The sequence below is a fragment of the Bison bison genome, unplaced genomic scaffold, assembly GCF_000754665.1.
Source record: "Bison bison bison isolate TAMUID 2011002044 unplaced genomic scaffold, Bison_UMD1.0 scf7180017864384, whole genome shotgun sequence".
Classification (NCBI taxonomy): domain Eukaryota; kingdom Metazoa; phylum Chordata; class Mammalia; order Artiodactyla; family Bovidae; genus Bison; species Bison bison.
This window is the reverse complement of record NW_011494956.1, coordinates 8,229,257-8,245,549: the sequence shown is the minus strand read 5'-3', so window position 1 is coordinate 8,245,549 and position 16,293 is coordinate 8,229,257. Positions and strand designations below refer to the sequence as shown.

The 16,293-nt window shown below is 36.9% G+C and overlaps 1 protein-coding gene across 9 annotated transcripts in view; it reads left to right on the top strand.

Moving 5' to 3' along the window:
- The window catches only part of TRPC1 (transient receptor potential cation channel, subfamily C, member 1), a 60,867-nt gene extending 45,197 nt beyond the window's left edge, over positions 1–15,670 (top strand). For 7 of the 9 annotated variants that reach the window (XM_010858147.1, XM_010858144.1, XM_010858152.1 and 4 more), the window contains 4 exons: positions 7,290–7,501; positions 12,089–12,290; positions 12,590–12,784; positions 13,771–15,670. In XM_010858147.1, the coding sequence (XP_010856449.1) occupies positions 7,290–7,501; positions 12,089–12,290; positions 12,590–12,784; positions 13,771–13,998 (837 nt within the window). In that variant the 3' untranslated portion in view covers positions 13,999–15,670. The remainder of the gene's footprint in view (positions 1–7,289; positions 7,502–12,088; positions 12,291–12,589; positions 12,785–13,770) is intronic. The other 2 variants (XM_010858148.1, XM_010858145.1) reach the window with 1 other exon arrangement.
- The last annotated feature ends 623 nt before the right edge of the window (positions 15,671–16,293 follow it).

The following is a 16,293-nucleotide window of genomic DNA, read 5'->3' as shown; positions in this document are numbered from 1 at the left end:
TCCAGAGTTTTATTAAGTTGTGGTCCATTGTCCCTCTTTCCCAAGTCCACAAACATGGATGTATTTGAAATAAATACTTCAGACAGTAGAGGGACATAAAAATTTGCTTTTTACCAAGATGAACTTCACATTTGGAGTTTTAAGTGACAAATATAAGGGAAATATTGTGCAGAGTTCATACTTTATGATGGTTTTGAAAATAAGTTATATTTCATAAAATACTCCCTCACATTACTTAATAACTATTAAACATAATAAGTTAGAAGAGGGCATATTTAATTTCTTTAGGATTTATTTATTTTGGCTGTGCTGGGTCTTCACTGCTGCACGGGCTTTTCTCTAGCTGTGGCAAGCAGGGGCTACTCTGTAGTTGCAGAAGTGTGGTCCTCTCACTGTGGTGGTTTCCCTGGTTGTAGAACACAGTCTCTAGGCATACCGTCTCAGTCGTTGCGGCTTGCAGGCTTGGTAGCTGCAGCTCCTGGGCTCCAGAGCATAGGCCCAGTTGTTGTGTTCAGGCTTAGTCGCTCCTTGGCATGTGGGATCTTCCTGGAGCAGAGATTGAAGCCGTGTCCCCTGCATTGGCAGGCAGATTCTTAATCACTGGACCATGAAGGAAGCCCAGAAAATAACATATTTAGAGCTAAAAATTTCATAGTTTACGTAGTCTAGCTTTACACTTTATGGTACTTTTACAGTTAAGGAAATCAAGCTTTTATTTATTCAAAGTAATATGATTATTATTGAGAGAGTCCAGGGATAAATTCTGAGTCTCTTTACACTAAAGAAAGGACTCAGACTTGGTTGCATGTACCCCGTAGATTTTAGTAGTTGGTTGTTCTTGAAAGGTGGGGTCAACTCTGCTTGTGACCAGCTCTACATAATACTCTGTTATTTTATAAGTCTGGATATCTGAGCAATATTCAATCTTTCTTAAGTCAAAATTTACCAACAATTTAGATTCTTTTTTATATTTTTAAAGAAGATATTTTAAATAAAATGCATAATTACCTTCTCCAACAGAGATATGAAAACAAAATATGTAGGAAAAACCCAATTTGATTTGATTTGACTTGTGCTGTCATCCTTCACAGTGTTTCCTGAAATGTGGCTCCCTCAAGCCAAGTCCTGTGAGATGCTCTGACTGAAATAAGTTTGGGACACACTGCATTCCATATAACCTCTTTCGGGAATTCACAGTACACATGATGACATTAAAGCCTATGAGAAAGAAGTAACGAAACTTGTTTAACCTTGTTCAAACTATCATCGCCTCAATTAACATCATACCCATTTTTCATGAAACATGCTCAGGTCTCTTTTTTTTCTCCAAAACATGATTTATGAAGTACTGGTTTAGTTTGTCTATTATTTAAATGTTATTTCGGTTTAATTTTGCCGCTAGTATCTTGTATAAATGTTTTAGCCAGGAGTCAGCAGTGTTTTACACGCACATTGTTTGTTTCTTAGCTAAAACCTAGTGGTGTCACCAGGTTTCTATACTGGAAACTGCTTTATAGATTTTTACGAGGGGTTAAATAGGAGAAAGTATATTAGTATTTCTTGGTAAATTATTTGTTTCTTTTTCTGATAACAGTTGAGTCAGGTCTTCCTGACTTAATCTCTTCCCAAAAGAACTGCAGATGTGTGTACAAATACTGCATAAATGGATATTTGTCTTTTCAACTGTGGTGTGTATTTTTCCTCCTCCAGCAGAGTACTTTATATTGTTCAAATAGCCACAGAATTAACAAATAATTAAAGTCAAGCTAACAAATATTTATTTTGTTCCTGTTTTTTTAAAAAGGTCTATAAGTTAATCATAATATATATTAAAAGGTTACGATCTAGTCCAGCAAATGAGTTTTTAAAAATTATCTCGAGACTTCCCTGGTGATCCAGCGGTTAAGACACCCTGTTCCCATTGCAGGGGGTGTGGGTTTGATCCCTTTCAAGGAACTTGATCCCACGTGTTGTGGGGTGTGGCCAAAAAATAAATAATAAAAATTATCTTTATTAAGGTATCATTTTCCATACAGTAAAATGCACCCATCCTAACTGGATGGTTTGATAAGTTTTGCAAATGTATAAACTTGTTTAGAGTATGACTGCTGCTCAAGGTTGCAGGCTCCCTGCTCCAAGTCATTATATCAAGTCTGCATTCAGCAGGGAAAAGGGGAAAGGCAGAAAGCATGAGCCTGCTGTCTTTTTTTTTTTCAATAAGAGGACAGTTATTTTCCCTCGAGGCCCACCAGATACTTTCACTTATAACTCATTGGCCAGAATAGGGTCACATGGCTATTTGTGTCTCTGAAGAGATGAGTACTTTTTTAATTGAGCATGCTGTGCCGTGTCATGCTGTACTAAGTTGCTTCTGTCGTGACTGACTCTTTGCAACCCTGTGGACTGTAGCCCACTAGGCTCCTCTGTCTGTAGGTTTTTCTAGGCAAGAACAGTGGAGTGGGTTGCCCTCCTCCAAGGGGTCTCCCGACCCAGGGATCGAATCTGTGTCTCTTATGTCTCCTGCATTGGCAGGTGGGTTCTTTACCACTAGTGCCACCTGGGAAGCCCTTAATTGAACATATTGCCCCTGAGAAACTAAGGTCTAGTTAGTCAGAAAGAGGATGAAAAATAGAAATTGAATAGGAATCCGTGGAGTCCTATCTTCAGGTGTTTATTTTTAAAATTTCTCCAATGAAGACATTTGTTTTCCAGACTAGTCTTATTAACATGACAGACTTGTATAACATATTAGTAAGAAAGAAGTCTAAATCATTTTGTGCAGAAGATTTGTAAAACATTTTTTTCTGTTTTGTTAATCATAAGCCAGGAACTCACTTAAAATAGATTGACCCAGTTGTGAGGAAAATTGACAGTAAGTTAACTACTTTAGCTAAAGTGTAACTTTTTTCTTTACATACATAACCTGCTATATCAGATACTGTTTTTATGTGATTCCTGCAGTTGTCTGTTAAATTTATCTCCATAAATAACTAACATTATTTAACATTATTTAACATAAATCACTAACATTTTGTCCTTCCAAATTTTTGTAGATTTAGAAGCTGACAGACTTTTATTATAACTGATTATATAGTAGGAGTCTAGTTCTCTCCCTTAGTTAGAATGACCATGATTTATTATTCTTATAGAGACACTTTGGAGAATGAAAAGATGTTTTTCATTACTAAGTTGGGACGACAGCTCTGAACTGGAGCTATAGCAGGCAAATCAAGGTCATAGAATTATCCTGTATGGGACATATAAAATGATCCTGATTCAGCAGTGATTGACTCTTAGAAGAGACAAACATAAATATTGGTATAAAGTGAAAAATATAGAGATTACATACAAAGGACTTGGGAGCATGACTGAGGGGGTGCTTAGAGAGAGTCAGGAAGCTTGAGTTGTAATTTCTCTGTGTGTTTTGTATATTAACCCCTTATCAGATACATTGTTTGCAAATATCTTCTCCCATTCAGTGTGCTGGCTTTTAATTTTGTTGATGGTTTCCCCTGCTGTGCAAAAGGTTTTAAGTTTCAGTAGGTTCCATTTATTTTTGTTTTTGCCTCCCTTGCCATTCGACATATCCAAAGATGTATTGCTAAGATCAGTGACAAAAAGCATACAGTGACAAAAAGCATACTTGTGTTTTCTTATAGGAGTTTTATGGCTTCAGGTTTTTGTATATGGTGTGAAAAACGTAGTCCACTTTGATTATTTTGACAGATATAAAGGACGTTTTGGGCATGAATAGCTTGATTAGATTGGAGAAGGCAATGGCACCCCACTCCAATACTCTTACCTGGAAAATCCTATGGACAGAGGAGCTTAGTGGGCTGCAGTCCATGGGATCACGAGGAGTCGGACATGACTGAGCAACTTCACTTTCACTTTTCACTTTCATGCATTGGAGAAGGAAATGGCAACCCACTCCAGTGTTCTTGCCTGGAGAATCCCAGGGATGGGGGAGCCTGGTGGGCTGCCATCTATGGGGTCGCACAGAGTCGGACACGACTGAAGTGACTTAGCAGCAGCAGCAGCAGCTTGATTAGATAGAACTTTTCTGCAAATAATTATGGGTTTGTCTCAAGAAAGATTTGGAAGAATGACTAGAAGTTATTTTTGTAATTCTTGTCAACAACTTTTTAAATTTAACACATGATATGCACCCTAATGATATCAACTCTTTCCTCTATCAGGCATTTAGCATATGTCTGCTATTCTACATAGTGCTCTGTACATGAGGCTTTTTCTTATGTTAAATTATTTCATAAGGATGTCTTGGCTTCCTAGGTGGCTCAGTGGTAAAGAACCCGCCTGCCAATGCAGGAGACACAAGAGACTTGGGTTTGATCCCTGGGTCGGGAAGATTCCCCTGGAATAGGAAATGACAACCCACTCCAGTATTCTGCCTGGAAAACCCCATGGACAGAGGAGCCTGGTGGGCTGCAGTCCATGGGGTCACAAAGAGTTGGACACGACTGAGTGACAGAGCACACATAAGGATGTCTTGGGCTTCCCTGGTGGCTCAGATGGTAAAGAGTCTGCCTGTAATGCATAAGACCCAGGTTCAGTCCCTGGGTTGGGAGGATCCCCTGGAGAAGGAAATGGCTACCCACTGCAGTGTTCTTGCTTGGAGAATTCCATGGACAAAAGAGCCTTGGTGGGCTCCTAGATAATACATCTTAAAAGTAGTATTAACCTATTAAAAGATAGGATTCTCATGGTGCCTCGGTATTTGTATATAAAAGGATGTATTAATTTTCAGTCACAAAAAAAGAATATGTTCATCACATTCATAGCTTTAGTGTTCTCCTTTTTCCTTCTATTATCGTAGTAGTTTTCTTTAATTTCCATTTTTCTGATTACTAGGAAAATATTTTTCTGTGTATACTATTGTATAAATTTCAATATTAATTTTTATATTACTATGTTTTTTACTACTTACTGTTCACATTTCTCAAGTAAAACTGCTAAGTAGTTTTAAATAAATAAAATAAATATTTAAGGAAGCATGATTGTTATTTTTACAAATAAGCCTTGTAATATTTCTCAGACTAAAATTAGTTTACTACTTTTCATGTTTGCCTTTCACATATTCAAGCTAATGTCCACGTCAATGATATCCACTGTAGGTAATTTTGGTTCTTCCATCTTATACAAGGATTAATATCATGTTTTTAAAAAACAAGTCATGAAGTTTGTGGTGTTCTTATCAATTATTGCTCATCTTGATAGTGAAATTGAATTACACTTGTCTTTAAAACTTAGTAATATTAAATGAAGAATTTTACTTTCGGACTTAATTTTTGAAATTACCTTTAAGCTCTCAGTGTCTAAATTTTCTTCAAATTTAGTCTTTTCTATCATTATCTAAAGCAGTTATTGTATTCTTAACAGTCACACATTATTAGGTTCTCTACTAACATGACATGGCTTTATTCTAAGCACTTATAATCTGAATAAATGATTTCTTTCCAAAATGACATAATAAAGCTATCCTTGATGAAGAGAGAAATGGATTTCTTCTCTTTCTCACACAGTTTGAGCTTTCCAATTCTAAAAGCTCTCTGTTTCTTCCATCAGAATTTTGCAAGAGGGCCAAGTGAGGGAAGCATGAGATTTTGAAAACTAGCACATGCTGATCAAATGCACAGACATCAGGCCTGGTGGACCTCTCCACTCCAAGTTGCCTGAAACACTAGCTTGTGCTGTGCCTGAAAATTTTAGCACCTCTTCTACTTAATTAGCTGGCTCCCTTTAGTAGGCTGGAGGGGCTTGGCCACTTGCCTGCTCCTACTGTTTGTAACATTGGCAACTGGCATATGTTATGTTGGCAGGCTTGAGGCAGTTCAGAATTTTATTTGAAGTTGGATTAACAAACTATATAAATTTGACCTGGTTACATTTGAGGAAGGATTATTTCTAAACACTAAGTTTTTTTTATCTTAAAAAATGCATATAGCAAAGAAGATTCAAAGGAGTGTAAAGTGAGAAAGTCTGCCTTCCACACCGCTAGTCCTATAGGTAGGCACTGTTAATGGTTTCTTGTGTAAACTTTCAGGAATTTCCTGTGCATATCAAACTTTATCTATATGAAAAAATATATTTGATCTATTCTTTAAAAAATAGCTGTTATAATACTATCATGTACCTTGCTTTTTTTGACGTAATATTTTCTAGGTACCTTTCTACGTCACCACATTGAACTCCATTCTTTGTAACAACAGCTTTAGAATGTTCTAATTTTTGCTACAATGTTCCACTGAAAATCCTTGTATGTAATGCATCTTTGTGTACTTCCTATGGGCTAAATTCCTAGGCATAGAATTTCAGGGTCAAAAGCTTATGTTAAATTAGTCTCCAAATTTGTATGGAATTTATGAAAAGCACCTATTCCCCAGATTTTGAAAGAGTATTGAAGGAGAATGAAATTAGGCTTGAATAAAGCTTCCAGATGCGCTGCTGCTAAGTTGCTTCAGTCGTGTCCGACTCTGTGCAACCCCATAGACGGCAGCCCAACAGGTTTCCACATCCCTGGGATTCTCCAGGCAAGAACACTGGAGTGGGTTGCCATTTCCTTCTCCAGTGCATGAAAGTGAAAAGTGAAAGTGAAGTCACTCGGTCATGACCGACTCTTGGCAGCCCTATGGACTGTAGCCTACCAGGATCCTCTGACCATGGGATTTTCCAGGCAAGAGTACTGGAGTGGGGTGCCATTGCCAGATGCGCTACACATATCTAAATTACAAAAGATACTCACATACAAATATTAGACCCTCTCATTTGACTTAACTCATATACTTTTTTCTTAATAGACCTCAAATGAAAATTCATCACCCTGGCAACAGAGATTAGGTCAGTCCTCAAGGAGGAAATGCTGTTCTTTAAGAAGTGGTTTAGAATTGGTTACAAAATTTGAAAACTTAATGTCAAAATGGTTTTGTATTTGTAAACTTTACGAAACTATAAATGTAAGCATTTATTTCCCTTTAGGTTTTAGCAAGAAATTTTCCTTTCATCACTTGCAAATTAGGCCTTTTCTTCCATTTCCATGCCTTTTCCTCTGCCTTCATAGCAAGACTATCTTCTGCAGACTCGGTCCAGATTCAAGAAATGTACCATCTAACACTCACAGTGCTGGCATGATCAGAATGGCTTTTTGTCTGGTAACTGGGTTTTTGATGTTTAAAAGTGCCAAATATCTCACAGGGGAAAAAGAGGAATAGCCTTGTGGATCATATATTTTCTTGCCTGGTCATTTAGTTTTTCATATTTTTGTTTTCCAGATGATTTTAATGAACATCTATGTAATATTTCCACAGATTTCAATGGGACAGATGTTACAAGATTTTGGAAAATTTCTTGGAATGTTTCTTCTTGTTTTGTTTTCTTTCACAATTGGGCTGACACAACTGTATGATAAAGGCTACACTCCCAAAGAACAGAAGGACTGTGTAGGCATATTCTGTGAACAGCAAAGCAATGACACCTTCCATTCGTGAGTGTCTTTTAAATTTTTAGTAAACATATTTCTTTCTGCCCTGTTACGTGTGAATTCATACCTATAGAACTAGAACTTCATATTTTCTTTAAGATACGCCTTTTGAATAAGAAATACTTACTTGTCATGAATCATTTGATACTCATCAACAACAAACACCTTCAATATGCCAGACACTGTTCTAAGTGCTAAAGAAATGAAGTATCAGTGAACAGAAGCTACTCTCATGGAGTTTATTTCCTGGTGAGGTGATACAGGCAGTAAAAATAAGAATAAGCCATGAAATTAAAAGACACTTGCTCCTTGGAAGAAAAGCTATGACAAACCTAGATAGCATATTACAAAGCAGAGACATTACTTTGCCGACAGTGGTCTGTGTAGTCAAAGCTATGGTTTTTCCAGTAGTCACGTATGGATGTGAGAGTTGGACCATTAAGAAAGCTGAATGCTGAAAAGTTGATTTTTGAACTGTGGTGTTGGAGAAGACTCTTGAGAGTCCCTTGGACTGCAAGGAAATCCAATCAGTCCATCCTAAAGGAAATCAGTCCTGAATATTCACTAGAAGGACTGATGCTGAAGCAGAAGCTGCAGTATTGGCCACCTGATGGGAAGAGCTGACTCTTTGGAGAAAGATTGGGAAAGACTGAAGGCAAAAGGAGAAAGAGGCAGCAGAAGATGAGATGTTTAGGTAGCATTACCGACTCAATGGACATGAGTTTGAGCAAACTTAGGGAGATAGTGGACAGGGAAGCCAGATGTGCTCAGCTCATGGGGTCGCAAAGAGTCGGACATGAACTGAACTGATATTATACAATATTGATAAGGACCAATAGCCCAAGGAAAGCTTGGGCCAAGGAGGATTTTTGTATAAGAGGGTGTGTAGCTTTAGTTAGATAGGAGGTTAGGGAAGCCCTCACAAAAGATGACATTCAAGTAAAGCTATGAAGCTGGTGAAGGATCAAGTCATGAAGAAGAATCTGGAGGAAGAGATCTGGCAGATAAGGGAATGGCAAAGGCAAACGCCCTGAGATGAGAGTGTAACTAGCATGCTCAAGGAAAAGCCAGAAGTCTAGATGGTATGTAGTGAATCAGAGGAAGAGTTGTAGATTGACTCAGGAAGGTAATACGGAATTGAGCTTCCCTGGTAGCTCAGACAGTAGAGAATCTTCCTGCAATGGAGGAGACCTGGGTTCAGTCCCTGGGTCGGGAATATCCCCTGGAGAAGGGAAGGCAACCCACTCCAGTATTCTTGCCTGAAGAATCCCATGGGCAGAGGAGCCTGGCAGGCTATAGTCCATGGGGTCAAAACTCACGACTCAGCTCATGACTGAGTTGCTCATAACTGAGCAACTAATACTTAAATTTTCAATGGGGAATAAAGCAGATCAAGATGGGAGAATAAGAGGACATGGAGCTCACCTCCTTCCACAAACATATCAAAAATGCATCTGCATGTGGAATAATTCTCAGTGAAAGCCAGCTAGAAATGGGCAGAAGGACTCCAATACAACCAAGGCTGTAAGAAAGGTACACAGGTAATTGGGTAGGATGAGAAGGTGATTGATGAGGACCTGTACCCCTACGGGGGGATTCAAAGGAAAAGGGAGATTACACAGGTGGACACTTACCCTGGGGAGTGAGTGGGTCAAGTCACAGACTCTCCTAGTCTGGGTTTTATGCATAGGAGACAAGCTGCCTTAGCTGGTTGTTTGGAGAATCCCTGGGACACATAGAAAGACTGGAGAAGCCTGGACTCCAACTCATGAGGAGTGCAGGTGCTGGCTTGCCCCTGGCTAGGGCAGAGGGAGGTCTGCCCAAGTGGCTGCCAGGTTTCCTCTGACCAGCTCACTGCTCTCCCCAGCCTGAACTGAGTGAATACCCCAGCGCTGCTCATTCTACCTCACAGCGTGTCCCTGGATCTAGGGCATCAGGACCTGGGAAAAGACTCTTCAGACACAGAGGCAACTCAGTCCTGGAGTGTAGCCCAGGGGAGGAGGTAGTCGCTGTTGTTGCAGCTTACTCCAGGGGCACTCTGGAAGCAATCCATAGTTTTGACAGCAGCATAGTTGCTGGGTTTCCTGTGACCACCTTGCTGTGTGCCCAAATCCAATCTGAGTGAATGCTCTGGCCCCACTCGCTCCACACCACAGTGCCGCACTCAGTGGCCATGACCAGGGAAGAAACACAACCATGGGCCGCATCTGAATGGAGCCATGGACACTTAAGACAGGTAGCGCATGGGACTCTGTAAGTACACGAGCCCCACTTGCTTCAGCACTTCCCTCCTTTGGGGCAAAGATCCTGGTGTGGGGGGAAGAAAAAACACACACACTTAAAAGGAGCAGATCCAGCTCCAGATTGACTCTCAGGGCTTCTACTCCAGCAGCTTGGGAGTAGATCCCACCCCTGACCACAGGGCGGTGATGGCCACTGAGCAGAGAGATGTCCCTTCTCACACCCTGCATGGGCTCTAGACCTTCCATCTCCAGCCATTCCCCCCACCAAGGTGAGAGCTGCCAGCACATCCTGAGGAGAGACTGGTGTCTTGCATCAAATCCAGCCATCCCACCAAATCCTATGGGGACACCCATAAGAACACCTCTTCAAGACCACAGTAGGCAACTGTTCCATCTAAATTCATAGAGGCAGAGAAAGTTAAGTAAAATGAAAAGGCAGAGGAACTACTCTTACTTGAGAAAGAGAAAAACCTTGAAAAGATAATGAAACAGAAATAATTAACCAGATAAAGAATTCAAATCATTGGTAATAAAAATCCTAACTAAATTAGTTTACATCAGGAGAACATACCTAAACAAAGATCATTTTAGCAAGGAACTAGAAAATATAAAAAAATACTCAAAAATAAGCAATTCAGTATGTACACCTATGGTTAATTCATGTTTATGTATGACAGAAATCAAACCAATATTGTAAAACATTATCAATCAATTATAAATATTAAAACAAAGATAGGCAATTCAATATCTGAAATAAAAAAACACTAAATAGCAGACTATGTGACACAGAAGAACTCATAAGTGGTTTAGAAGATGGAATAATGGAAATTACCCAATCAGAACAGCAGAAAGGAAGACAAAGGGAAAAAAAGTAAAAGCGGTCCACTAGATTTCTAGGATAACATTAAGCAAATAAGCATTCACATAATAGTTCTAGAAGGAGACAGCGAGAAAGGGATTGAAAATGTATTTGAAGACACTACGCCAGAAACTTTCCCAAACCTGAAGAAGGAAACTGATATCCAGGTACAGGAAGCACAGAGGGTCCCAAGAAAGAGGAAACCAAACAGACCCACATCAAGACATATCATAAGTAACGTAGCAAAAGTTAGAATTCCAAAGGCATCAAGAGAAAAAGAGGCATATACAAGGGAACTGCATAAGGTTATCAGCTGATTTCTCTGCAGAAACTTTGCAGATAGGGAGAGTCATGATTTATTCAGTGCTGAGAGGGAAAAACCTATAACTTAGGATACTCTACCCAGCAAGATCATCATTTAGAATAGTAAGATAACAAAGCATCAAAAACTAAAAGAATTCATCAATATGGAACCTACCCTAAAAGAAATGTTGAAGGGTCTTCTCTAAATGGAAAAGAAATAAGAATCTATAGGAAAGGGAAAATCCCACTAGGAAAGGCAGGTATAGAGTAAGGATTGAAGATCACTTTAAAAAGTGATAGATTAAAAGAAAAAATATAAAAGCAACTATAAATACAGTAAACAGTTGAGAGATAATCATGAAGATGTAAAATATGACATCAAAAACTGTGGGTGAGTGGGTACAAAAAGTGTAGATCTTTTAGAATGTGTTTGAACTTAAATGACTGTCAGTTTAAAACAAGTAGATATAGGCCAATGTATATGAGCCCTATGGTAAAGGACCATCAATAGATGAATGGATTAAGAAAATGGGGTGTGTACACACACACACACACACACACACACACACATACTGGAGTGTTACTCAACCATAAAAATGAAATTCTGCCATTTGCAACAATGTGCATGGACCTGGGTAATACTATGTTTAGTGAAATAAGTCAGAGACAAATACTATATAATGTATTGTGGCATCTAAAACATGATACAAATGAATGCATATGCTGAACAGGATAGAGATTCACAGACATAGAAAACAAACCTATGGTTACCAAAGGGGAGAAGAAGGTGGGGTTAATCAACTATACTTCAAAGAAAAAAAGGAAGGGGAAAAAGGAAAGGTAATAGGATCACATAGGACCTTGTTGGCTCTTGTATGGACTTTGGGCATTGGAGCTCGAGAGCCATTTGAAGTTTTTGAATAAAGAAGTGGCACGGTCCTCTTAAGTATTAATAGGATCATAGGCTGCTGTGTTGTGAAAGAACAGTAGTAAGAGATTAAACAGAAATGGTTTGTCTTCCTTTTGAGTTTGTTTCCTTGTTTATAGTATCTGTGATGCTGGGTCCATCCTTAGTTATTTTACAAAATATCTATTCTTTATGTAATGTTGTATTAATAAATTCTTTATCTTTGCTAAATAGCGTCTTAGAATGCCTTTCAAATAGAAATATAATTGTCTTGACAGGTTCATCGGCACTTGCTTTGCTTTGTTCTGGTATATTTTCTCCTTAGCACATGTGGCAATCTTTGTCACAAGATTTAGCTACGGAGAAGAATTACAGTCCTTCGTCGGAGCTGTTATTGTTGGGACATACAACGTTGTGGTTGTGATAGTACTTACCAAGCTGCTGGTGGCAATGCTTCATAAAAGTTTTCAGTTGATAGCAGTAAGTATTCATTCTTATAAAATGTTTATATTCTCTTCAGGTCATACCAAATGTATATAGTAGGTAAGACAACCAAAGATTTAAAAGAATTAAGAATTAGTATCTTTTAAAAATTAAATGTAAATCGTTTTAAAATGTAAATAATGTATATTAATTGCAAGTCTGGAACAAAGTTTTCACCTCCAAGGTGTGGAAACATTTGAACAGTTTTAAGCAGTGCATACCAGTCCCACCATGTATGTACGTGTGTATGCATGCCTAATCATATCCTGTGTTAGTTTTTCGTTTGCCTCTTATAGAATCATGAAGACAAAGAATGGAAGTTTGCACGAGCAAAATTGTGGCTTAGCTACTTTGATGACAAATGTACATTACCCCCACCTTTCAACATCATTCCTTCGCCAAAGACTATCTGCTATATGATTAGTAGCCTGAGTAAGTGGATTTGCTCTCATACATCAAAAGGCAAGGTTAAACGGCAGAACAGCTTGAAGGTAAGAAGTTAGATGTTTGAACTGCAACATGATAATTTTAATAATTCATAATTTCAGATGTTTCCTAAAGCATAAATATACAGAGTCCTAAGGGCTAAGATTTATGCTGTTTTATACTAATTTGTTGTAGTCATAAAGGAATTAGCAAAACCGCTTAAGAAAACGGGCTAATCCTGTATCCCTAATGCATGGCATAGAACCTATCATAAAGTACGGCTTCAATAAATATTTACTGAAAATGCAAGAGAGGTGTGATTTTTTTTTCATGAATTCTCATCTCACAGTTTTAGAACAAGGAAAATATTCAAGATATCTAGCCTGTCAGCATATTTCATTCTTTTTGAAAGTTGTTTAATATATGAATAATTCAATCCATGTTGCTATAAACCAGAAGTTGGCAAACCTTTTCTGTAAAAGACCAGATAATTAATATTTTAGATTTTGTGGGCCATGACAAAATTACAGATTTTATGTGGGTAGTAATATAACAAGAGAGAAAACAAATTTCCATAAAACTTTTATTGATGAAATTAAAAATAAAACAATAATTGAGTAATACTTCTTTATATATAATATAGGTCCATTAATGAAAAGAGTGGAATTCTATTTTGGAATAACCCATTTTGTTTAATCAGGGTTCAAAGTTAGTTTTCCCCATCATCAAGTTAGTTACACATGTTCATCCATAAAAGCCACTCTTCGCTCATAGGCCGTCAGATACAAGAAGTGGGCCATATTTGGCCTGTGGGTCGTAAGTTTGCTAATCCCTACTATAAACTAAGGATTTTAAACTAAGATAAGCATACAGGTAAGTGAGTAAAACAAATATGCAGGGCATATTTATTTGAAACATGTTGAATATTAAAAAATATCATCTAATAAAGCATTACAAATATATATTTGTATCTGTAAACTTTTTTAAAAATTCACCTCATTTAAGTATTTTCTTACGTACGTTATTAGTATCGTATCACTTTGTTTTGAAGGAATGGAGAAACTTGAAGCAAAAGAGAGATGAAAACTACCAGAAAGTGATGTGCTGTCTGGTGCATCGCTACTTGACTTCCATGAGACAGAAGATGCAAAGCACAGATCAGGCCACTGTGGAAAATCTAAACGAACTGCGCCAAGATCTGTCAAAGTTCCGAAATGAAATAAGGGATTTACTTGGCTTTCGGACTTCAAAATATGCTATGTTTTATCCAAGAAATTAGCCATTTTCTAAATCGTGTAGAGAATAATTTTCAATATTATAAATCTAAAAGACTGCATTTGCATAACTTACAATTAAGTTAATAAGATATATATTGAAATAAAGAATTATGTAAAAGCCATTCTTTGAAATATTTATAGCATAAATATATGTTATGTAAAGTATGTATATAGGATTAGTTTTTTTAAAACCTGTCAGTGGCTTTTTGCAGGAGTAAAACAGATTGAGTAGATAGATTTTGTTAGCATGCTATTTAGTTTTCTTGTTTAAATAGTGCTTAATTTTTTCCTTTCTGCTTAAGAAGTGCAGTTAGAACTGTCTTAACTATTGCCAGAAGGTTTTGTAAAAATGAAGATCAGCAAAGGTGGACTGATCTTTCATGTGACACACTTGAGATACAGAAGTCACGTTTTTAAAAATCTTTGTTTTAGGAGTTTACATATAGTTCAGTATTGTTGTTTCAAAATATAGGTTTGCCTAAAACAGTATTCTGTTTTGTTCTTTTGTTATAATCTTAAGCAGCAAAGATAAAGCTCTAATGAATATTTGAATCTATTTATGGGTCTATACATTAAATTCACTTCAGTGAATTTGTTATTGTAATATATTTACTTTTACATGGTTGTAATCACTTTATATCTTTTAATTTTTCTTTTTTTCACTTAATAGTATTTTATATATACATTTTCATTTATTGATAGTCCACATATTTAAATTTTTATAGAATTATATAGCTTTTGAAAAATATAGTTAGTAGACTTTCATTTTATAGCTATGGAGTATTTGATTATGTTTATAAGTTTGCACAACTGCTTCTGTGAAATGAGGTATTTATTGGCTTTTATTTTTTTTATTATCACAGTAGTGATGTAATTTTTTTTCAAGTTGGAGTGAATGTTCCTAGTTATAAAGCTAACTCAAAATAAGGACTTAGAAGATAATTCTTTAGCATGTTTGGTCACAGCCTGTTTTGTTTTTGTAAACATTGAAAGACCTTTTAATGTAAGGATTTGTCATATTTTTGAACTAAGGTTCTTGATCTTGTCTCCCAAAGAATTCCCCAGGATTTAGCAGAGCTGCTATAAAAGTGACTTCATGCTTACTTGTTGCTCATTCTTGATGCTTAGAATAAAAAGCATTGACTTTTTAAATAGAATAAAATATATATTTAAATTTTTTCCTGTGTTCATATAAGGGATATAGATAACATTTTTCATAGGGTACTGCTTATATATTCTTGCAGCATTTCCAGTTAAGACGTTATTATATATATACAATTATCTTCTTAACTGAATGTCTGATGGTCTTAAGGCCACAGGGTGCGGGTAGCCCTTGGTCTGTAAGTACCACCAATCCAGGGATCATGTTGAAATAGTATTGTGTTTCGTCTGCTTTTTACTTTTTATTTTTTAATTTCTAAATTGTAAGTGTTCCCTCTTTTGGGCAAATTCTTATAAAAATGTTTATTGTAAAGTTATATATTTTGTCTATGATGGGATTATGCACTTCCCAATTGGGATTTTACATCAGGGTTTTTAGTCATTCTAAAAAATATCTAATTATTAAATCAAAATATTTATAGAGTGCCTACTGTATGCATGAGTTACTTATGAGGTATATTTTGAATGACAGCATATTGTAAGAAAAAAGGTAAATAAAACTTGACAGATTATAAATTGGCAGAGTCTGTTCATTATATTATTATATACTTTGAGATATAATTCACATATCATAAAATTCTCTCTTTTAAAGTGCACGGGTCCCTGATTTTTTTTTTTTAATTATGGCAACAAAGTTCTAAAATTCAAAGTGTAACATCAGACCCTTATATATCCCTTCCTCCCTGTGGTGGCAATTACGTTTAACTCTTGTAGCTATTCCTTCTTATGTTTGTAAATACAATATTTTGAAATGATATGTCTATACAAACACCCTGTATATGAGTATTTATTGCAACTTTATTCAAGATCCCAAGTTGAAAACAACTGAATGCCCTTAAGCTGGTGAATGGATAAGTAAATCATACATCCATACAGTGGATATCTTCTCAGCAATAAAAAGGCATTGTATGAGCCAGAGTTCAGCCAGAGAAGCAGAACTACTAAGATATTTGCAGGCACACCTGTATGTGTGAGTGATTTGTTCACAGGGATTTGACATCACACAATTATTGGATTGGATAAGTAGTCTCCAGCTCTGTTTTTGTATCTAATTCTGGAGCTTGAAGTTCATAGGGTAGGCTGTTGGGAGAGGAAGACAGATGTCAAAGTAGAGGAAACACAGACAAGCTAGAACC